The sequence below is a fragment of the Chroicocephalus ridibundus genome, chromosome Z (assembly GCF_963924245.1).
Source record: "Chroicocephalus ridibundus chromosome Z, bChrRid1.1, whole genome shotgun sequence".
Classification (NCBI taxonomy): Eukaryota; Metazoa; Chordata; class Aves; order Charadriiformes; family Laridae; genus Chroicocephalus; species Chroicocephalus ridibundus.
The window spans coordinates 60,318,136-60,340,842 of NC_086316.1; the positions used below are offsets into that span (position 1 = coordinate 60,318,136).

General features: G+C 47.0%; 1 protein-coding gene across 1 annotated transcript; it reads left to right on the top strand.

Annotated features, from left to right (window-relative positions):
• Positions 1–12,030: 12,030 nt before the first annotated feature.
• CRHBP (corticotropin releasing hormone binding protein) lies at positions 12,031–21,152 on the top strand. The gene is made up of 7 exons (XM_063320143.1): positions 12,031–12,192; positions 12,635–12,728; positions 13,377–13,534; positions 15,584–15,794; positions 17,119–17,267; positions 18,664–18,781; positions 20,295–21,152. Exons 1-7 carry the CDS (start codon positions 12,112–12,114, stop codon positions 20,450–20,452), a joined length of 969 nt encoding a protein of 322 aa, XP_063176213.1. The 5' UTR covers positions 12,031–12,111; the 3' UTR covers positions 20,453–21,152.
• The last annotated feature ends 1,555 nt before the right edge of the window (positions 21,153–22,707 follow it).

The window sequence follows — 22,707 nt, forward strand, 5'->3', positions numbered from 1 at the left end:
TTTTGATTGACAGGCCAACAATTATTAGATGTGTCTTTAGGGATAATTAAGTCTGTTGAATGACACTGAATTATTCGAAGAAAAAAGGGGTCACATTTTCAGTTTTGTCTTTCTTCTGCCACGTGATATGGCATGAGAGAGAATGTTTCATTTATAATCTGATAATCTGTTTTCTAAACTAACTCCAAGTACTTTGCTCTGAGCTGGGGTATGGTGAGTTACGGGCCCTGGGTAGCCATCAGAGAGAGAACATGAATGAACATGATACGTTAAAAAAAAAAAATACGAAAACTGCAACAAAAAAACCCCAAACTTTTACTTTTTAAATACCAACTCTCAGCCACCTGCAATCAGTTCTGTACGAAGGGCAAGTCCCAAGGAAGAGAACTGCAGCTGCATCCACTTATTTTGCCCTCGCAAGTAGATTCTCAGCTGATGTAAAACGACAGAGCCTATTGCACTTAGTGGCATAATTTTGCGACAGCTGAGGACACGTGCTTGAGACTTTAAATTAGCCTTCAATGGAAAGTTGTGTTTCTGTTAGCTGGTTGGCTAAATAAGGACATGCCTGTAAAATTGCATATGTTGCAACAAGGCAGCTCAGAGGAAGACAGGAGAGTGGTTGCTCAGAGCACAGATATTTGGGGGAGAATTAGTGGAAAATGCTCCTATGATACATCTGCTTTAAATTCTAAGCTGTTCTCTCAGGTCCTGGTTGACTTCATGGGCTGCAGAAAAAATTGTCATAGCATAGCTCTCAAATACTTCTCTGTGGAGTCTGCCTTAAAACTCCGTGTATTGCTCTGACTCTACATTCCCAGCAGCTGCATAAACCCAGAAAAGCCCTATGCAGAAACATAGAATAAAGCTACACCAGGAAAAAAACTGTGAGTAGAACATGTTGCAAAGAGCAGAAAAGTAACTGAACCAACCAGACCATGAGTTACTGTTGTGTTTTGGGAGACACCTGGAGACACCTAGTGGCAGCAGCGAATAGGTCCCTATGTCTGAGCAAAGGGGGGCTGGACGAGACACGGTGTTGGAGAGCCCCATCCCGTTAAACCATTAATAGCTTGGTTAGGTGAAACCAAAGCTCTTTTTGCCCTTGCACTGTCGTTAGACTTCAGTAGGTTGAAAAATGCTGACCAGGTGATCTCAAAGTCCTTCAGTGTTTATGATTTTTACACTGACACAAAATATTTCAGTACTTTCACCGAAAAGTGTTCAGAATCTAACTGATCAAAGTGTTTGGCACTGCAGCCTGTACGATACCAAAGATAACTGGTAAGGAATCAAATGCATGTGAAAAATAAAGGACTAAGTGGTAGGAGCAGTTGAAAGGATAAATATACCACTATGCTGGGCATGCTGCATTCTCTTATCTGACTCATATTGACTAGTTGAATTGTGTAACACTCCACGGCGTTTCTGAAATGGGCCCATTACTGTAATGCCTAACACTGCCAGCGACGATCGTGTTGAATCACAGTTTTTTCCTGGATGAGAAAGACTCAATCAAGGAGACAGTCACTTCAGCTGAGAAATACTTGTCCTTGTATAGGAAAAATATCTTAAAATATCACTTGCCAAAGTGGTGCTTTGTCAAAGATAAAGTTTATTCTTTATACTGACCCAGATTTAATGAATTTTGAAACGTGACACATGTAAATACTAAGATTTCTCAATACATCTGAAAATTATATTCTGTATAATAAAATGACCCCAGCATTGAAAATAAAGTGACAAATGTTCTAGTAACCCAGAGTTGAACAGGAAAATTGGGAAAGGAGGAGCAGGTGCCATTGCTTGGGGCAGGGTCAGCGGGAGAAGGCTGCAGTGGTGGAAGAGACTGCAGCACCATGTCCTCCGCAGATCCAGCAGAGGACCCGACATGGGCCAAGAGGGGTATGCCTCCAAGCGAAGACCAACTGCAATAACTGTGCCATGTTTTGGAAAGGAGACATGGACCAAAGGAGGCATCTACCAAGATCCCTTGCCTGGGAGCCATGCTGACACCTCTGTGTGGCTCTGGTGTTGAGGTCTTCCTCCTCCAGCCCTGAAGAGGGCAGGTACCACGTGGGGGATCCACAGAGGAGGCAGGCCCAGGGGAAAATTAAACAGCTCGGCAAATGTCCGCCAGAGCAATGGCAAACGCCTTTGCCAGTCACCCTTTCCCACATCTCTTCTCTCCTTCCTGGGAGAAAACTTTTCTCTGCTCCCACTTCTTGGCCCTGACTGCTCTGTGTAGATGCCGGGTTGAGTCACAGGCAGAGCTGGTAGTGACAACCGCCCTCAGGGTAATCTCGGTGTCTGAATATAATGTTTGCTTGATTATTTGTAACCTGCTAAACTGTGAGTTTCACAGTCCTTGCTCTTATTCAATGCCATAAATAGTGTTAACGCAACACTTATCATCAAGCCTGCATGATGCTGATAGGGTTTCAGTTCATAAATCACATGCATTTTTCATTTCTCTGAACCACTCAACATGACAAATCACACATCTCTTGTGTCAAACTGCCCAGAGTTAACAAGCTACACTTACTTCACCTTACAGAAAGTTCAGGTCTATTTAAAGCCAATTTAGACACACACAAAGAAGTAATAGAAGTGTCTTTACAGAGAGATGTATAGCACGGCTCGGAAGAGGCCATACCCAGCACAGAGCTGGGGCAGACAGGTAGCAACAGGAGTCAGTGAGAGAGATGCCCACTGACCCCAGAGGGAGGAGCCCTCGGGTCAGGTTGGATCATGGACTGTTGGGAAACCTGCCTGATGCTGAAACCAACACAAGAGTAAAGGAATGAAGCACAAAATGTGATCTCCAACTTGGTGTTTCTGCTGCTGGGAACACTCTCCTTCAGCTGTCATTGCAAGTCTGACTGCGTTCCTGTAAAAGGAACATACCAAACCATTGACAGGGACAATTTAGTTACTTCGGTTGTGTTGAACTCGACCTTTCCTATTGTATGTCCAGAGCCTAGCTGCTTGAGCTGTGTTTCCAGGAGTTAGCTGATATGTTTTGTAAAATGGGCAGTTACCCATCCGTAACTGCCATGGCAACAATCAAACGCATTTCTCATTTCTCATATGCCACAAACGGTCCCCATGATCACAGCCACACTTACAGTCCCAAGCGATCTGGCAGTTGCAGTTTGGGTCCTCCAGACAACGGGGGCTTTGGAGGTGTTAATAAGCTCCACATTGATTTTTCTGCATCTGCTCTACGGGTTGCCTCCTGGCTGGGTCCTGGGCAGGGCAGTGGTCCTTTGCACTGGGCTGTGGTGGTGAATGTGTGTGCTGGATACACAGGTTGGTTTGGCAGCAGGTGTCTTGACAATTAATTTGCCCTTTTAAGCAATGATAACACAAAGCATGGTGTAACTTCTTAGCAGAGAGGTTGCTGCCAGAGTGTGCAGGGATGAAACGAGGAAAGCCAAGGCCTCCTTGGAATTAAACCTGGCAAGGGATGTGAAGCTCAACAGGAAGGGCTTCTTCAAGTATACTGGAGGCAAATGGAAAAGTAGAGGAGTTGTGGGCCTGCTGGTGAATGAGACAGGAGCCGTGGTGACAGAGGATGCGGAGAAGGCAGAGGAGTTACTGAATGCCTTCTTTGCTTTGGTCTTTACTGTTCGGCCCAGGCCTCAGGAGTCCCAGACGTCAGAGAAAGTAACAGGGAAAGAGGATGGCTTCCCGTTGGTTGAGGAGGATCAAATGAGAGATCAATTAGGTCAATTAGATATCCATAAGTCCCTGGGCCCCGATGGGATGCACCCGAGAGTGCTGACGGAGCTGGCGGAAGTCATTGCTGGGCTGCTCTCCATCATCTTTGAAAGGTCCTGGAGAACAGGCAAGGTGCCTGAGGACTGGAGGAAAGCCAATGTCACTCCAGTCTTCAAAAAGGGCAAGAAGGAGGACCCAGGGAACTACAGGCCGGTCAGCCTCACCTCCATCCCTGGAAAGATGATGGAACAGCTCGCTCTGGGCATCATCTCAAGGCATGTGGTGGAAAAGAAAGCTATCAGAAGTACTCAACATGGATTCACCAAGGGGAAATCACGTCTGACTAATCTGATAGCTTTCTATGATGGCATGACTGGATGGATAGATGAGGGGAGGGCGGTGGATGTCTATCTTGACTTCAGCAAGGCATTCAACACGGTCTCCCACAGCATCCTCATAGGGAAGCTTAGGAAGTCTGGGTTAGATGAATGGACAGTGGGGTGGACACTGTGCCGCCATACAGAGAGACCTGGACAGGTTGGAGAGCTGGGCAAAGAGGAACCTTATGAAATTCAACAAGGGCAAGTGTAGGGTGCTGCACCTGGGGAGGAATAACCCCATGTGCCAGCACAGGTTGGGGACTGACCTCCTGGAGAGCAGCTCAGTGGAAAGAGAACTGGGAGTCCTGGTGGACAACAGGATGACCATGAGCCAGCAATGTGCCCTTGTGGCCAAGAAGGCCAATGGCATCAAGAAGAGTGTGGCCAGCAGGTCAAGGGAGGTCATCCTCCCCCTCTACTCTGCCTTGGTGAGGCCGCACCTGGAGTACTGTGTCCAGCTGTGGGCTCCCCGGTTCAAGGACAGGAAACTGCTGGGGAGGGTGCAGCAAAGGACTACCAAGATGATTAGGGGACTGGAACACCTCTCTTATGAAGAAAGGCTGAGGGATTTGGGTCTCTTCAGTCTGGAAAAAAGACGGCTGAGGGTGGATCTTATCAACGCTTATAAATACTTCAAGGGTGGGTGTCAGGAGGTTGGGGCCAGGCTCTTTTCAGTGGTGCCGAGCAACAGGACAAGAGGTAATGGGCACAAACTTGAGCATAGGAAGTTACATCTAAACATGAGGAGGAACTTCTTTCCTTTGAGGGTGGCAGAGCACTGGCACAGGCTGCCCAGAGAGGTGGTGGAGTCTCCGTCTCTGGAGACATTCAGAACCCGCCTGGACGCGTTCCTGTGCAACCTGCTCTAGGTGACCCTGCTCTGGCAGGGGGGTTGGACTAGATGATCTCCAGAGGTCCCTTCCAGCCCCTACCATTCTGTGAATCTGTGAATCTGTTCCTGAGGGTTCCTGATGGCATGTGGCTGCAAAGTCCCTCAGAACTGCCGTGAAGTATTCAGTAATGGTTTGTGAGTACTCAGTATGGATTTAGTTACCCCAATGTTTTCTGTCGTGACTTATGGGATGAGGGAACCGGACCAGAAGCAGGAGGTCCATACATGTTTGGCTTTATCTTCTCGATCTCTCAGACAGTTTTTGAAGTGAAGACTTGTGTGAGTCTCTATCAAGGATATGGTTTCATAACGCCTGCCACGGCTGCGATTTGCCATACAGCCTCCCCTTTTCTTCCTTTTGTGTGGTGTTATTCCAGAGCAATAACTGATGGCTAGCATGCAAATTAGTAAAGACGGGTCCAAAAATTTAGCCCTCACCATCTGTGACACTCCAGAGCCACTAGATTTCTTGCTTGCCTTAATCTGGGCTAACTGATCCGACTGTTTTCAGAAATAATACACTTGCAACCGGTTGAAAGACATACTTGTGTAAAAAAATACACGTGCAGTCCCGTACCCTGCAAAGACACAGACATTGGTGTGAGACCTGCAGCCACATGATAAAAAGCCGGGACTGGCTAGTACTATGTCTCCCAGACGCTGTGAGGGAAAGGAAAAGCTAGTCTCCAAATTAATTCTGAGTTACAGGAGGTATGAGCGTAAGGGAAATATATGTAGCTCAGCCCATTGTTTAGCAGCTGACACAATAGGAAGTTTAAAGTCCAGCCAGACGTCTCACTCTGAGCCTCACCCCACGCCGCATCTCCTCAGCCAGTGCTGAGCAGCTGTGAGCATCAGCAGCCAAGGATGGAGCGCCCAAGGCAGGAGAAATCCTCTTCGCTTGAGCAGTGGCTGGCGTAGCACTGCGGACTCGCTGCTGCTCCTATCAGTTCACGAGAGCACCGGGCACGGACAAGCAGTGGGGCCCCTGTGGGACATGCAGCAGCCGGGCTGCTCCCTGCGGCGTGGAGCCGGAGCCTGCGTGGGGTTTTGTCTATGCAGGAAAATTAACTCTGCTTTAAGGTGCCGGTGCTAGAGGGAGGTGTCGGCTGCTCTGTCTGCTTGTGCCAGCAGTCAGGCTGCAGCTGAGGAGGGAGGTGCTGCGGAGGGGAAGAAACAGGGTGTTTAAAATTCAGCCTGAAGCAGAAGATTGCAGTTTTGAACAAGTAGCTGGTAGGAAGTTGTAAGAGATGGACTGTAAATTCCCTGACGAGGGGCAGAAGTCGTCCAAGCCTTCGATGGAATGCCTCAAACGCTCGCAAGGAAATAAAAAATGCAGGCCTGGCCTTCAAAGATCTGATAAGGCCAGCACTTCTGGCATCTGACGTGTGGGAGAACTGTCTTGTGAAGACACGATAGTACTGCCTCTCATGTGGTGAGCTTGCTAGTTCTCTGTTCTTAGGGTCCTTGTGGGTCCCCGATGACGGGGTGATAGCTGAACTACGAGAGCAAGCGGTAATTATCCCCACACACTCACCCTATAATTATGCCAACAACCAATCATTCTACGAGGACCCTTTAAGGTCTTGAAACCTGTGCTGGCTGGAGCCCACTCCCCTGTGAGGGTTGCACAGTGAGAAACAGCAAGGAGGTGGTATACGCAATTAGATCACTCATGCCACACATGGCAGAAAGAGACGGGAACCCCCAAAGTGCTCCAAATACAAGATTCGCCCTCTAACCACTCAGACACAGAACCTCCTCCCTCATGCATAAAACTTGCTCCTCCATTTGAACCCCACCTGAAGAACGTATGGTTTAGGAATCTCTTGTTGGCTGAAGGAATTGAGAAGCTTATTCAAGCATGGAAAAACCAAAAAAAATTGCCCCTCAGGAAATCTAATGAGACGGCAGTAATCTAACAGCAGTCCAGAAAAAAAAAAGGTGGTGTGGGGGAGGAATCAGAAAAAAAAAACAAAAACCTCACAACTTTGTCTCCTGCTGTCTCTTGTTGTATGAATCTGTTTGCTTCTCTTTTTTTGTGGACCTCTTAGAGACACTCCACAGAACAACTGAACTCTTGAATTGTTTTGTTGATCAGATTTATATTCTTCATGGTAGGGATTGCTATGATATGAGGTATGACTACCTGTTTGTTTTCTTCACTCCTACCATCCACTCTTGTGGTCATGTTACATCTTGGAATCCTTAGGAGTGATGGAGTGGAGAAAACACCTTGTAAATATCACCCTTATGATATTGAGTGATTCAGTCCTAGGCCTTACAGTAGTTATATGTATGATCTCTCTTTCTGTCATCTCTTTCCTCTGCACCTCTACACTATGTTCAGATCACAATGGTCAAAGAAAATCTTGGAGCGTTTGAGCCACGGGGTGGTGTAAGAGATGAACCGTAGCGCACAGCCCTGCATATGCTAATGTAGTGTATAGAGATCATGCTAAACATATATGACTGTGGCACTCATCTCTCCACACGAATCATACTACACGTCACCTGGGAGAAGGGAGAAACCTGAGACAAGACTGTCCTCAGCAAGGGGGGTGGACCATGCTAATTCAGCAAACATAAAAGGGGAAAACAAGGGCCCCTGGGGAGGGGAACAAAGAAGATACAAAAGAAGACAACTGTGCCTGGGAAGATTCTTCCCAAGAAAGAAGACCGTGCCTGGGAAGATTTTCCCGAGAAAGAAGAAGATTATGCCTGGGAAGATTCCCCGAAAACGACACTGGAACCAGGACCGGTGATCTCTTTATCTCTGTCTTTTCCTTTCTCTGTCCCTCAGTTTCTCTTTTCTCTTAGACTTGTTAAGTAACAACCTTAACTATGACCTTAAGTACCACTCGCCATAAGTTGTCATCTACCCGTTGTTAAGTAACACAATGCATACCTCACCATTTGCCATAATTTGTTACACACCTAAACAGTTATCGTGGACTTGTGAAGACCTATACTAACCATTTTCAGGAAGCTAATAAATGTTTCTATATGGACCTTGAGATTTATCTCACCTTAGTCCGCGCCATTGGGAATTTATGAATCTGAAGTCACTTACCCCCACTCTTTCCTGAGAGTGGGATGTGACAGAAGTCCAAGAGCCTTAAGGTTCATTCCTTTACCTGGATGCAGGGTGAGATGTGCTGCAGGTGAAATTTCCTCTCTGAGTGGAGGGAATGGGGGCCATAGCCTGCAGTGCATTAGTGGTGAAGCAATTGCTGAAATAAAATGACCTTTTGCGGGAATTAAAGCATGGCCGGGGGCTGTGTTAGTGAGCTGGGGACTCAGGGACCCTTTTGGAGAGCAGAAAGTGTTGATAACACCTGGCCCCTCTTTGCATCAGGGAGGGATCCCTAAGGAGTGTCTGTAGCTCAAGTATTGCTCACTAAGAAATCTCACTACCAAGAGCATCATCCACATTCTTGCTGTACCAACTACCTTACTTTTGAGGAGAAGAAACTGCATTTACCACCTGTATTACAGCACAGAGCATTGCTTGATCACCACGGGGGAGGATAAATGGGGTTTGTTTCACTACTCTCTTTATTCAACTGCCTTTTCTCCACCTCTCACCACAGCTGGGATCTCTTCTGTGCTATAATAGCTGACAAGACACCCACAAGCTCTGAGTGCGAGGCAGAGGATTTCCACCGCAGGGCAGGTGGGTCCTCCCAGGCACGTAGCTGAACAGTGTAAAAAACCCACCCACAAGCACTGCTTTGACAACCTGAGGCTCTGCAAATGCTGGGGCACCCCGGCAATACCCACCCTGAGCCGCAGCAGAGCGGGCTGTGCGATACCCTACACACAGCCTGGCCTCTCACCAACATGACGGCATCCCATCACTTCTGCCAGGGAAAGGGGCTGCTGCCAGGGTGAATTACGGTTGCTAGCAGAGTCCAGGTGTCATAGTGTGAGAGCAGCAGGATTATCTAGTCCCTACCAGGGTCAGACGGGGAATGCATTTTACTGTGTTATATAATTTGATATTAATGAAAAAAAAATTGTGCTACAAATTGTTAACGTGACTCAACCTCATGAAAGGAAAATGACACCCTCCTCATTGGCCCAAGGGTTTGTATCGCACTGAAAGTGCTTTTCCCTTCTGAAATGCTGCGGGCATGTTTCAAACCCTGTTTAAACTGCTGATTTTTCTTTGCTTTGTTAGTCGCAATCTCATCTCCTGAACAGCTCAGTCTCTGCCAGTGGCCTTAAACAAAAGCAGTGCTGGAGCGGGCAGAGGGAGGTCCAGGTATTAACCCCATGAGGGGGCAGTGGCGTTGAGTGGGGAGGTGGTCCCCCATCATCTCTCGCCCTCTGAGGGCCGGGACGTAGGGCTGGGAGGTGAGCCCCCTCCTTCTCCCAGGACTGGTCTCCTTTGAGGGTCTGTCTACCCAGGCTCCACCTGCGTCAGGTGGGGAGGTGCTGCAGGGCACAGCCCCTGCCAGCAGCAGCAGCCGCACCTCTCTGCAGGTGGTTCCCTGTCACCGCCCCAAATTCCTGTCTTCCACAGGCATTAGAGCAGCTCAAAGGGAAGCATATAGGAGTCTGGGGGCTGAGGGCAGCCCTGTGTTTGAGGACACCGGTAATTACCCCAGGCACTGGGAGGCTTTGCGATGAGGCTGGACAGGACATCCTCGTGCTTCATCGGCTCCTGCTGAGCCCAGAGCCGAAATGCAAAGCAGAAGATGATGCAGAGTAGACGACAGGTTGCCTTAATGCCTCTGTTAATACCAAGCCCCACATCCACAGCAAGGGGAATCTGAGTTTAGCTTTTTGCACTGGTGTTATACAGAATACTTGTAATGCTCCAAGCAAACTCCTGCAGGCGTTACGTAGGACATGCAAAGTTGCTGTAGGTTCTGTGTGAGTAAAAAATTGCAACAGAAGTGGAGGTGGCTCCTGTCCTCCTTCCCACCATCTTGTTGGTTGGAGAAGGACAGTCCCTACACCTCATCTGCCAGGATGTGCTCCAGCCCCTGGGGCTACCTGCTTGTCTGAGCACCTCCACCAGTGAATGTTATGCTAGCCCAGACCTCAGCTATTCATGGGCAAGGGTTTAAAATATGTTAACATCACCTTTGGTGTGTTTTATTCTGAGTAGATCACCTCACAGCGGGTTTAATAGACAGTTATATTGATTTAGCTGCAATGTCATTTGTCCTTCGCCCATTTTTGGAGCTGAATTTAACCAAATACTCAGTAAGTGGTCAAATTCTCACACAATTAAACACTCTATCCTTCACTGAAGATATTCAAGGACTCAGAATCTGTGGACTGGCAGCACAAACTGGGACACCCCAGACACAACTGGGACTGGGTTCTGCAAAGTGCCTCAAAGATAGGGAGTGGAGGGGCCATGCTGTAATTCTAACTTTCTTCAACTCTTCAGAAAGTAAAGGTGTGATAAGAAAAGTGAATGCAACTGGGCTTCCTCTGCAGCCCCTCCTGGTCCCACAGGGTCCTGGTGGTCTCCAGGACACTTCTCACCACCCTGATTAAGCTCCCAGCCATCCTCTAATGCAAGGGTTGGGATTAAACCTTGTAGTTGTTCAACGAAACTTCTAATTTGCAAAGAACTTCAGTGGATTTCAGATCCTGAACTCCCTTGGATAATCCTCTGATAAGTTTTTCCTAAAATCACAGTATCTAAACAGTTCAAGGCAAGCACATGAGGATGAATTAATTCAGTCTTTTTTCATGTAGTAATTAACTACTCAGTTCTCCAAAACAGTTTTAACAACTTTGAGTGCAACTTGATGTCAAACTTCAAAAATAATGTTTTCCATTTCCTTAGTATTTTTTATGCTCTTGAAATCCACACAGATATGGCAAATTCACAAAAGTGCTGTGCAGATATGGAACAATATTATAGTTTGCATTAAAGTAAACTATAAGAATAAGAATTACAGCATACTAAGGTCAGAGCTACAGGTGTATAAACAGAAGAGGATTTCTTTATTGTTGTTTGACCAACAAGTTGGGTGAAACAGGAAGAAAATGTTTCTGTCCACAAGCCCTAACAATGAAATTGGAAGCTGCAAACTTAAAGCTTTGCAAGTCCAGATCATATTATTTCTAAGTTTTGCTGAACCAAAGTGACAATTTGACAGGGAAGCATAGAGCAGAAGGAGACATTAGCAAGAAGCCCGAGACGGGGAAAGGGTAGCTGTTGTCTGCAGAGTATTGGTGGTTCATCCCAGGTCAAGGGAAAACAATAATACACCCTAAAACTAATATCTCTGCTGAGTTCCTGGTTTTTAGTACTCTGCAGAGTTATCAATTTTCGTTCCCAGGTTCATCTTTTGAAGGCCTTTCCCAGGTTTCCCTTGAGGATCAGGGCTAGGGCAGTATCAGCTGTTCTGTGGGGAATACAACCTTGGGAGCCCTGAGTTTTCCCAATTTATGTACCAAACCCGGGTCTGGTAGGGAGACCTCTCCGGTTTTGCCAGTGTATTTGCTGCAGAGCCCTTGTGCTCCAGCTGCAGCCACAGGACGTGGAAGCCAGCGGGTCCCCCAGCCCCGGGGTGATGCTGGCCCCAGGCTGCAAGCCTGGCTGGGATGCAGGGGTGCTCACCCAGGCCTGGCCGGTGAGAAGCATCTGGCATGGGGGCTGCAGAGAGCTGCACGTCACCGAGCAGCAGGAGGGAGGCAGGGAGCCCTGTAGGTCCGAAATGCCCTGGGACTGGAAAGCAGGAGAAGAGGAGGAGGGAGTAACTCCAGTTACTTTCTTTGGAGTTACTGGAAATAAATACACCAGGCGAGTGCCCCGGCTGCACAGGAACAGGCTTTCCTCCCCAGATCTTTTCTGCTCCACCAGACAGATAAGTAGAAAAGACATCTGCCAGCGAGGGGAGTTCAACCGTCTTGAAAATTCGTGGCTGTGATTTGGACCCTCGTCATGCCCACGTACTGTGTCACTGCAAGAGGAATTCAGTTACCATGGGTTACCCTATCAGTACGGGGACCAAGTGCCTCCCCTCCCAACTGCTCTATAAAAAGAGTCTCTCCAAGATACCCCAGTGGCTCCTGCCTACCAGCGCAGACCGGGAGAAACTTGGCCGCGGGGAGAGAGGGAGGGCTGCCAGAGGAGGTGTCAGCATGCCATCCGCTTTCCAGTTTCAATGCCACTTTGTTCTCATCTTCCTGGCTGCCTCCAAGGGGGAAACCAGATACCTAGAGGTGAGCAATGGGGCTGATGACTCAAGCACCCCACTGTGCTTTTAGCTGTTGTCTTCTAACTTGTACTCCCAGCTTTTGAGCATCATGCTTTTTCCTCTTTCCTCTCCTATTCCCGCTCCTCCTGCATTAAATGTACACCTGGGTAACATTAATCCAATGGTCTCGTCCCCTCCCCAGTGTATTTATCCTTCTTTTACTGAAACTTGCATTTTTGCTGAGGGTTTAAGAGACTCACTGTGCACTGAGCTGCCGGGATCACCTCTTAGGTCCCAGGTTTGTTCCTCTCTGCTGCAAGTGGGCAGCTTTCTGACTGATCTCTTCCCCAGCTGCACTGTTTCTGGAGGAGGGATTTAAACTGCAGGTGTCTGTTCTGGAGACGTGCAGGGAGGGGGCTGCTATTTCACTTTGCCCCAGCCTCTTCTTGCCCTCTTTCCTTCACCAGGTGCGGGATGCTGGTGAAGATGAGCCTTTCCTGCTCCTCAGTGAAGATCTGAAGAGAGAGCTGTCTGCAGGGCAGATCTACCGGCGGTCGCTCCGTGAGTTTCTTTGGTGCTCTGGTCAGGATCATGGGTGGGTGGGAGAGTCCTGGGGGGATCTCAGGGCTCAGGAGGCGGGAGGGGGCTATCTGGGAGTGACAGAGCTGCAGGCACTTTTTGCAAGAAAGGGGAAAAGAGGGACAAAACGTTAAAATCTCAGAAAAACTGTGCTTGAGGAAGAGAGATTGGAAACAGGGCTCTGAAATAAGGTTGGGACTCAGAGTTGAGGGTCACAAATAATGGGAGGAGGACGGGGATCATCCACCCATGTCCCTGGACAGGGTCACATCTCCAGGGGATGCGGCAGATGGAAAAGCTGTGATTAGACAGAAATCTGAAGGAACGGGGTGTCCGTGCACTTGTGCACATACACACAGAGACAGAGTTTTCTGCTCAGAGCTGATTTAACATGCATCCCCCCTGTGCCCCCCCATCGCATGCTTGTGCTCACACCTGCGAGTTACTATTCATCCTCCGACGCTCAGCAGGCTCCTAATTGCTTCAGCTGGGTCTCCCTCTCCTCACCGCCAGCTGGGTCTCAGCATGGGGGTCTCTCCTCGCTCCCCCCTTCCCTGCACCGCAGGAGCTGGTGCTGGGTCTCCCTCCCCAGCAGGCTGAGGCAGCAGCCCCCTCTCTCTGTTTCTCCAGGGTGCATCGACATGCTGAGTATAGAGGGGCAGTTCACCTTCACCGCAGAACAACCGCAGCTGCACTGCGCGACCTTCTTCATCGGGGAGCCTGAGGAGCTCATCACGATAGACTACGACTTCGTAAACATCGACTGCCAAGGGGGCGATTTCCTGAAGGTAAGAGGCTAGCACGCCCTGCTGCGCTTCCCCTTCCCTGCTCTCATCCGAAGTGTGAGACACTTGCTACACGTGGAAGGGGCACGTGAACGCGTGTGTGCATGAGCATGTATGTGTTCGTGTGTGCAGAAGAGGCTTTCACAAAGTAGCCATCTCTGGGATGGCTGTTCTTCCTCCCCGAGGTACTTTGGGTATGTCCCCCCACATCACCACCTCCCTAAAGCAAAGCTGGATGCAGGCTGAGGATCCCTCTCCAAACTGCAGCACTGGCCCTTCCGAACTTTTCCAGGCGCCCCTCCATTGTGTCCATAGCTGGGGGACCGACTGAAAAGTTTGGTCAGTATTAGCCGAGCCCCTCGGCCCCATTAGGAGGGTTTTCTCATTGCACCATGAATCACACAAGCCCTGCAGATAATGACACAGCTCTCTGAATGGCTGTTAACTGCTCCAGGACCTCTGCTCGCAGGTCACTTAGCAGCTTATTAATGAGTGGTTTGTTGCAGGCTTTCTTTCAAGTGGCCCGGCTAGAAGTTTTCAGGACACTGGCTCTGAACAGAAAGAGGCTTGTGACTCAGAGATGTTTACATTCCAGTATCAAAAAATGATACCAGCGCATTTTGCTGGCAGGCAGAAATATTGACCAGGATCCAAACTTAGTTCAGGAGAGAATGGGAGGCTCAATGGCCCCCTGTGCTCTGCCCATTGTACAGAGCACAGACCCTGTCCTCACCAGGGGTGAGCTGAGCTCCGGGGAGGAAAGCTGCCCTTCAGCCCTTTCCTTGTCTCCCTCACTTGGAGAGATGCTGCCCCCCTGCTCGTTTTACCCTGGGGAATCCTGTCCCTCCATCCCGTACCCCTGGCTGAGGTCCCTCCCCAGGTTGCTACAGGGAGGCTGATTTCGGCCTCTGTGGGTCCAAGGATTTTGTACCTAGACTTACAGCCACTTATGGAGGCTAGAAAAATGCCAAGAGATCTCTCAGGCTTTACAGAGGTTTCCTTCCTTTGATCATGGGGTCCGCGGTTTCTGCATTATACTACTGTATTTATACAGACAGCTTTTCTTTCCCTGTGGTAATCTGAGCACCCACGTCTCATTGCTTCAGAAAATTTACAGTTCTGGCAAATCCAGAGGCTGATCCTGCAGCTTTTCCACATTCTCACATTAGGATAACTGACTGAAGTGCTAGCAGGATATGGTCCACGGATTTTCAAAGTATTGACTGGAGTGTAGAAGGAATTACTGGGTGAGAGCGGCTAGGAGGCAATTGAAACAGCAAGGCAGGCAACTGCGCAGCTATTCTTGAGTTAATACAGATTTCTGGTTCTGACACACTTCTGACAGGTTCCCCTGAAGATAGTGAGGGCAAAATGTTGCTATTTTTCTTGTGAAGGAAAGATTTGTGGAGGTTGCTGCTTAAGGTCCAGCCAAGTAGGCAGCATTTGTTCTGCTTTCTAGTGGTTAGGACGAGCCGAAAGAACGGAGGCAGGAGAGAGAAATACCTCTGCCAATAATTCCTCCCTGAAGTTTTATTGTATTCCAATACTTCTGGAAGGCCTCTGGGTCCATTAACGACAAGCTGCAAAACATAATTGATTGAAAATTGCAGGCCAGATCAATGAACTTAATTCCCAGAGTTTGAGAGGGTGGCTTATGTTTCGTGTGGCTTCCAAATGAAGCAGGTCAGAAACTTCTCTTGGTAACAATGAGATTGCAATAGTAAGAAATTTAAAAAAAAAAATTATGCAAATGTGATGATGCTGGAGCAAAGCTGCTTTCCTCAAAAAAAGGTCACAAAAATTGTCATCTGAAGGAAATAAAGACCACATTAATATTTGCACATGTGCCTTTCCTAAATATGTATTGATGCTTGAATAATTAGTTAAACGCTAGGAAACTGGTAAGTACAAAGAATTTTTGTTTTTAATTGGTGGCTTTGAACAGGCCATCTGGTGTCAAAGTAAAACCGTGTCTGTAATACTTCATGTTTCTGTTCCCCACTAACAGAGCAATAAGCAAAAGCCTTGTTTTCAATTATTGAACCCCTGTAGGTATTTGATGGCTGGATACTCAAAGGAGAGAAATTTCCCAGTTCCTTGGACCATCCCCTCCCCACTTCCCAAAGATACGTAGACTTTTGTGAGAGCGGCAACATTCAGAGGAGCATCAGGTCATCGCAGAACGTGGCAATGATCTTCTTCCGCATTCACCGGCCAGGCAATGGATTTACTGTCACAGTCAAGAAAAACACCAACCTCTTCCGTAAGTCTGCATTTTATACCATCAGAGGGGCTTGTGTTTGGGGAAGGAAGCAAAACGAACGCGTTGGTTTGCACTGAATTCTCTTGCTGGCGTTATCTGCTCGGACATGGCTCCAGTAACGGAGCGGAGCCGGGCACACCTGCACACCTGAGGGTTTGACTCAAGCTCAGTGTGTGTCTCCAGAAAAAGTAAGTGAATTGTCAGAGAACTCAGGTGTGACATCAGTATACGGGACCAGAATGTTCTTCCTTTCAAAGATCTCTTCCAACCTAATATTGCCATGTTCCATCATATTTGGCTACAACAAACAGTGATAATTGAGAGAGTTTAATCTCAGCAATTTCTAGATCTGGGTGAACAATGAGGAAAAAATATTTTAAAAAGTTCAACAGCAAAGACAGAGTATTGAATAGTTATGTCATAGTTGTGAGTGATATATGATCCCAAGGACCTATTTGCAAGTTATTTCCCTAAGCCTGTGACCTGTCAAGGCACAAATAATGGTCCTTTGCACTGTTTTTTCAAGAGGCGGCAAGACATTTAACAATTACCGTTCAGGCCAGTCTGATTCATCCGCCTCACCATGCAAAGGATGAAGACAGTGGCAAGTCTGCCTGGTCCTTGGTCCGAGTTGTTCAGACACAAGCCTGCAAGCTGGGTCTCCACGCTGGTGTGGCTGCATGCCTGTGGATATGATTATCATGTGCAGCTGCTGGAGGTGGCTTGTGTCCTTCACTGGTGGGCTGAAGCAGCTGCAGGCCTCCAGGTCTGCATGGAGGACACCTTGGGTTGCACACACAGATGATAAGCTACTCCCTCACCTGAAGTCTTAAGGTCGAACTTTAAGATAAAACCATCTAGTTTCAATGGGATGTTTTATAGGGTAAAGAACTCCAATGAAGAGGAGCAGAATGGGACTTAGGGGTTTGCTGGCAGCGATAACCAGCCAAATCAGGTGATAACCCGTCAAAGCTAAACAAAAGCCCTGCATCCATATTTAGCTTCCTTCAAACTGGCAAAGAGTACAAGCCCCTGACAACATGAGCCCCTGGTGTATGCATCTGGGGGGTGAGCTCTCCCATTGAACACCTCACTCTCAAGTGCTGCCAGACCTCATGCTACACAGTAAGCAATGGGCAGGGAAGTTTTAGGGAACAAATGTTATGCAAGAATCACAGAAAACGCCATATGCATATTTTTCAGCATGTGGTTGTAACTCTCAGTAACTAAATCATCTGTTCTTTGTTAGTACTGAAAGTACATCATTTTGCTACATGCAGTGACGACTGCACAAGTAACTCTTGTACCTTCTCCCATCCCGCAGCTTGCAATGTCATCTCTCAGACTCCCTCGGGAAGGTTTACCATGGTCATTTCTCATCAGCACAGAAACTGCAGCTTCTCCATAATCTACCCCGTGGTGATAAAAATATCTGATCTTATTCTGGGACATTTAAATGGCCTCTTTTTAAAGGTGAGTTGCTTGTTTCTGAAGAAATTACTACCCTCTGTGATTTTCCTGGGCATGGGAGAGGGAAGGGGTGAAGCTCACAGGGGCAGCCTGTGAGCAACGCAGGCTGCAAAGGCATGTACGCTCCAGACCACGCAGGCAGATGCTGAGAGCTCTGGTTTCCCCCCAGAGATGAGAGCAGAGCCTGTCTCTGTTGCTATTGTCTCTGTAATGTTACAGAGGCAATCAAATTATGCAAAGTACCATTAATGCATGTAAATATTGCTTGCCATAACAAAGGGTAAGAATTTCATTAGGAAGAAAGGAGTGCTTTCCCGGGGAGAGCACTCTCTATTTAAACTCTCTGTCTGTATTTAAACTAATGGAAGCAGCAACCACTCTGAACAGAGAAAGGAGACGCGGCTTAGATAGTGAGGTATTAGCAAGGAGAAAATACAAATGTGCTCACAACTGATTCCTTGCTCAGCATGCTAAGCATCCTCTGCTCCATCTGCTCTGATGCTCAGCATGGGGATGGGGTTTGGCCACAGCATGTGGTGCTTGGTGACAACCAGACAGGAGAGGACAAAAGCTGTTGGTGGCCCCCTGTGCCTGGGAGGTCTAAGAAAGTGCAAATTCCAAAATACCCACAAGGATAGGAGCAAGAAAGTTTGTTTCCTGCTGCCAGTGAGACTGGCAGCCTATGTCCTTCGTGGGGACTGCCAGTGTCTGAGCAAACCAGGCTTTGAGAGATGGACAAGTGAGTTGACTTATTCAGCAGTAGGTAGAAAAGAGACAACAGCAATAGGACGATAAAGAAACCAGGTACTCAAATAGTAGCGTATGGGTAACAAGCAGAAGGTGCACAAGGTATCCGCGCAAGAAGTTTTTTTGGCAAACAGCGTTAATTTTCAGGACAAGAACACTTGTGAGTCTAATACACGCTAAGCCATTGTCGTCATACAAAACTACTGTTTTGCTTAATTCCTACTTTAATTAAACTTTGACAGAATAGCACATTTTAGCAACACTTATTGCTTGGGAATAAGTATGGTATAGTGGAACTTAAGTTCCTGCCGCCCAGTTTAGTGCGGGCACACATGCAGCCCATGCCTGTATCGATTTGTTTACATGTCTAAGCATGCAGAATCAGATTACTTATCTGCTCTAAATGCAGTTGATTCAACACCTTAACTACTTGTCAGTAATTTTCAGAGCCTACTTAGGTATTCTTTGGAACCTTCAAGAAAATTAACTAATGTCAAAACGAAGTAGTGTTGCTCAGGATGAGAACAGCCTGACTTCACACAGGTTTGAGCACAGAGGACTGCTGGCTGCAATCATGTCTAGAGAACTGCTACCTTAATAAATAATATAAATAAGATAAATGATAAAAAACTTTTAATCTCTGCCTTTTTAGAAGCCATCAGCAGGCTGTGCAGGAGTGGGAGATTTTGTAGAGCTGCTAGGAGGAACTGGCTTAGACCCATCCAAGATGTTTCCATTGGCTGATCTCTGTCACTCCTTTCACGGGTCTGGTAAGAACTCCTTTTTCCACTTACCTCCACATGATAAAATAATTAACCAGAGGCAGTTGTGCAGAGCACCCCCAGACCTCCATTTCCTGCTAGACTGGTGATCTTCACATGTGGCAGAACATGAGAGGTAAAGCTGTTTGAGCCTGCAGCCGGGCTGTGTGATACAGCACCCCCACAACCATCTTTGCTTGCCCCTGCAGTAATCATTATAGCAAGATTAAATTATACATATTTTTTTAAATGCTTGCCCTATGACACATACGATTAGTGGAGCGTCAACAGATAAATGAGTCTAGAAATTCATAACACATGAAGGAAGAGCAGTTACATTTTCAGTTAAGGAGGTTTTTCTCACCTACTCAGTGTTTCCAAAGCCTCCTTTTCTGCTGCAGGAGTAACACATACCCCAAAAGCCTCAGAGCTCCCATTCTCTGTTTTGAAGCCTGGAGGAGCTCTGAACCTGTTTCACTATCATGCCAGGTCAGTGACCTCTTTCTCCCCATAAAAATAAGAATACTCAATTTCGCTAATATTGAATACAGCGGAGTACGAAGTGTTGCAGCGACGCGACAGACCGGTCCCTGTGGCACATTTTTAGTACCCCAGGAATGTGAATGGGTGCACCAGAGAAGCAGCATTTCCACAGGTTTGGAGGGCAGGAACGTGCCTGGCACTTCGCACCCGTGGTCTCCCTTGCCTTCAATCACACCACAACTTAATGGTCCAGGAACTGTTTAAAGCTTTAACCAGCAAGCACTGGTTCTGAGTGAATACTGAGCGCTGTAATGAGATTAAAATGTGCTTTCCTGGTGGTGTGAAGGAAGGGAAATCCCACCTCAGCAGCCCCCGCTCTCCCAATGACCCACCAGATTTCTCCTCCAGTGAGGAAGGTGCTCCGAGTTCCCCAGATGAAATAGGCTTTGCCAAATCCCTGCTCAAATGGCTCCTCTAAAGCAGCGGTTAGTGATAGGCTTGATTTTCCCCAGAATGAGTCCATATGCTGGGCACTGCCATTTGAGTTTGTCTTGGTGGGACTGCCACCAAGATGCTTTTGTTACTGTGAAAAACCTCCTTACACGCAAAACCACTAATCCCTGTAACAGGAAACGTTTCAGTATTGTTAAATTTGGATATCACCAGGAGAGACTGCCATTACCCTTATCGCTCATGGTCTCTAACAGTAGCGTACCTTCCCAAACGCAAACATGTACAGGCCTCTGCGTCGTGTCTATCTATACATATGTAAGACTGTGGGTGGATGGGAAGCGAGTGGCATTTGCATGAGTAAAGGTTACAACACTTGATTAAATACCCAAGCCATCGTAAACTAAAACTAACAAATACAAAAGAAGCTATTTAGTCAGCAATACCACCACCGGCTGGTCACTGCTACACACAAACTGGCTTTGTTTCCAAGACTGTATGTATTGGTGCTTTGTGATTTCCAACACCATATCTCTCTTTTCCCTCACTCTCATACAAGCGTATCTTTATATCTCTTTTCCCTAACTAGCCCAAATGAAGATTGGCTGTGACAATACCGTGCTGCGAATGGTCTCCAGTGGCAAACACATCAACCGTGTAACATTTGAGTATCACCAACTTGATCTGCAGGAAACGGAAAACAGAAAGGAGAACAGCATTGAGGAATTCTGCTTCCCTAGTATCTGAGAGACCAGGCCACAAATTTTCACATAGCTAATGAAAATAACGTTCTGGTGAATTAAGAAAAATATTATTTTTCCTTTAATCAGCTGGTATTATCGAGCCTTTCAATGGTACAAGCATATTTCTTTTTCTCATACAAATCAGTCATTCCCATGAGCAAGGAGGAGAAAGCAACCAATGTATTAATCTTTGTTATTATCATTATATTTTTTTTCCACAGTATTTAAGCTCACTTATCACATCCAAAATCAATAGCAAGAACAGAAGGCTATGTTTCCCATATAAATATTATTAGGAAAACAGACACAAACACTCTGTGTATCTAGTCCGAGGACATACAAAACCTACAGTAAGTATAAACAAAAAAGCAATTTTATCCTTTTAAATCAGGTATAAACAAAAAAATTAGATGGTGGAATATACTTCCAGTTTTGTAAGAGGAAACACAACATTAATGTGTGTGAAAACTACTGGTTTGTTTATGACTATAAATGTACTATTTATTTCTAATGACATGTTTTTAATAAAAATTTATAGCATGGAAACTTCCTTACACAAATCCAAACATGAATAAATACATTCAAAGAGTTGGCAAAACCTTATTATGGTGTATTTTTCTCAAGAGCTCTTTTAACATTCTGGTTAAACTTCCTAAGTCTTGTGCAGTTTTCTGAAAATTATAATTTCGAACATATGTTGCTGTAAAACTGTGGACTATTAAAGTAACGTTATGGGCAGAAATTTGTTTTGCCAATGTTGCATACACCTTCACATGGAGCACGTTCTAGCTGGTACCTTCCCAGTTTAAGGTTTTTTGGCCAGATGTCCTGCTGGCCCATGGAGGCAGGGATAGACAAGTGTAGATTAATTTTTTCCAAACCTTCGGTGACCCAGAAGAAGAGCGTGAGCCTGGAAGGCTCTAGGAAGCACAGTGCAGCAAAGGACCAGACTTGTGTCCTAGCTCGGAGGGAGGCACAGGGACTGGTTTGTTTTCTGGGAGTGCTACCTGGCCATAATGAGAGCAAATTGTTCCTCCTCCAATGTTCAATTAATGGTCAAGACTGATTAATCCAGCTGCACGCCTGAGACCTTCAGCACTGATTTCTGGCTCTTAATCTCATAGTCAGTCACCAAAAATCAAGTGTCTTGAATATTCATCAGCTCTGAAGTTAATTCCCCCCCACTGAAGTGGGTGGAAACTACAGAATGCCTCAGATTCTCCCTCTGCAGGGGTTTGGGAGCCCAGTTTTGGCGACTGACTCGTGAACAGAAGGATGTATTTGCCAGCCTCATTAGACTCAGGCGAGTGTTTCCACCCTACAGGGCTGTGTTTGTGGAAAAGGTGGGGATTGTGGGAATGTTTTGCTTTATTCCAAAAAACATCAGACAAAACCACTGCTGGCTGCCCCGAGGCACAGCACAGCCCTGGCTCAGGGCTCTGAGTGGGTGTCCTTGGTCACCACATCCCTGCTCTGGCCCCATGCAACCCACCGTGGCTTTCATGAGCCACTGGTGCGGTGCTGTCAGTGTTGGCATGGCCACCCAGCACCAGAGACATCAAATCAGGGTAAAGAAATCAGGGCTCAATGAAACAGCTTCTTTCCTGAGGAAACTTGCAGTGACAGAGGCTGTCTGTCCCCCAACATCCCCCCTCAGCTCATCCATCCTTTCTGGGTGCCTGACACTGTCAGGGCAGCCCTAACCATGTGCAGCCCCACCAGCCTTTCCCGGGTACCCTTCGGTGAACCGGGGCATGCGGCTGGGCTGGGCAGTTTGGGAACAAGCTTGGAGCCTCCCGTATCAGACCATACCTACCTACAGGACTACCTTCAAACTGGAGAGATGGAGAAGGCTTTAAAATGTTGTTCCTTGGTCACTAAGAAACACGGGAGGAGTTGAAACATCAACACATTTCAGGTCCAGCAGCTCAGGACTAGATCACCAGTGAAGCTAAACTCAAAATCTCTTGCTTAGTGCAGTTTCATAGTGGGATTTCCCACCTTTCAGCTTTATGTGGTACTTTTTTTCAATCCTAACATGACTTAAATACTTCCAAAACACCAAGGCCTTGTAGAAAAGATACTTAATGTTCAGAGATTTGCGATTTCTCTTTCCATAGTATACAGAAGTGGACTCTATTACTGAGCAAACTTACTGTTATAGGTGGAGGAGAATGAAAAACAACACTCTGCGTAGGACAGCACCACCTATTGCTATTGCTGCATGTGTAATACCCAAGTTCATGTTGGTTTTCCCAG

Bases quoted from the DNA above. Each gene is read 5' to 3' on its own strand.
- CRHBP (XM_063320143.1), top strand. From the start codon at position 12,112: ATGCCATCCGCTTTCCAGTTTCAATGCCACTTTGTTCTCATCTTCCTG. The intron at 15,795-17,118 runs GTAAGTCTGCAT...CCCATCCCGCAG, and splicing joins GAAAAACACCAACCTCTTCC to CTTGCAATGTCATCTCTCAG. The intron at 17,268-18,663 runs GTGAGTTGCTTG...CTGCCTTTTTAG, and splicing joins TAAATGGCCTCTTTTTAAAG to AAGCCATCAGCAGGCTGTGC.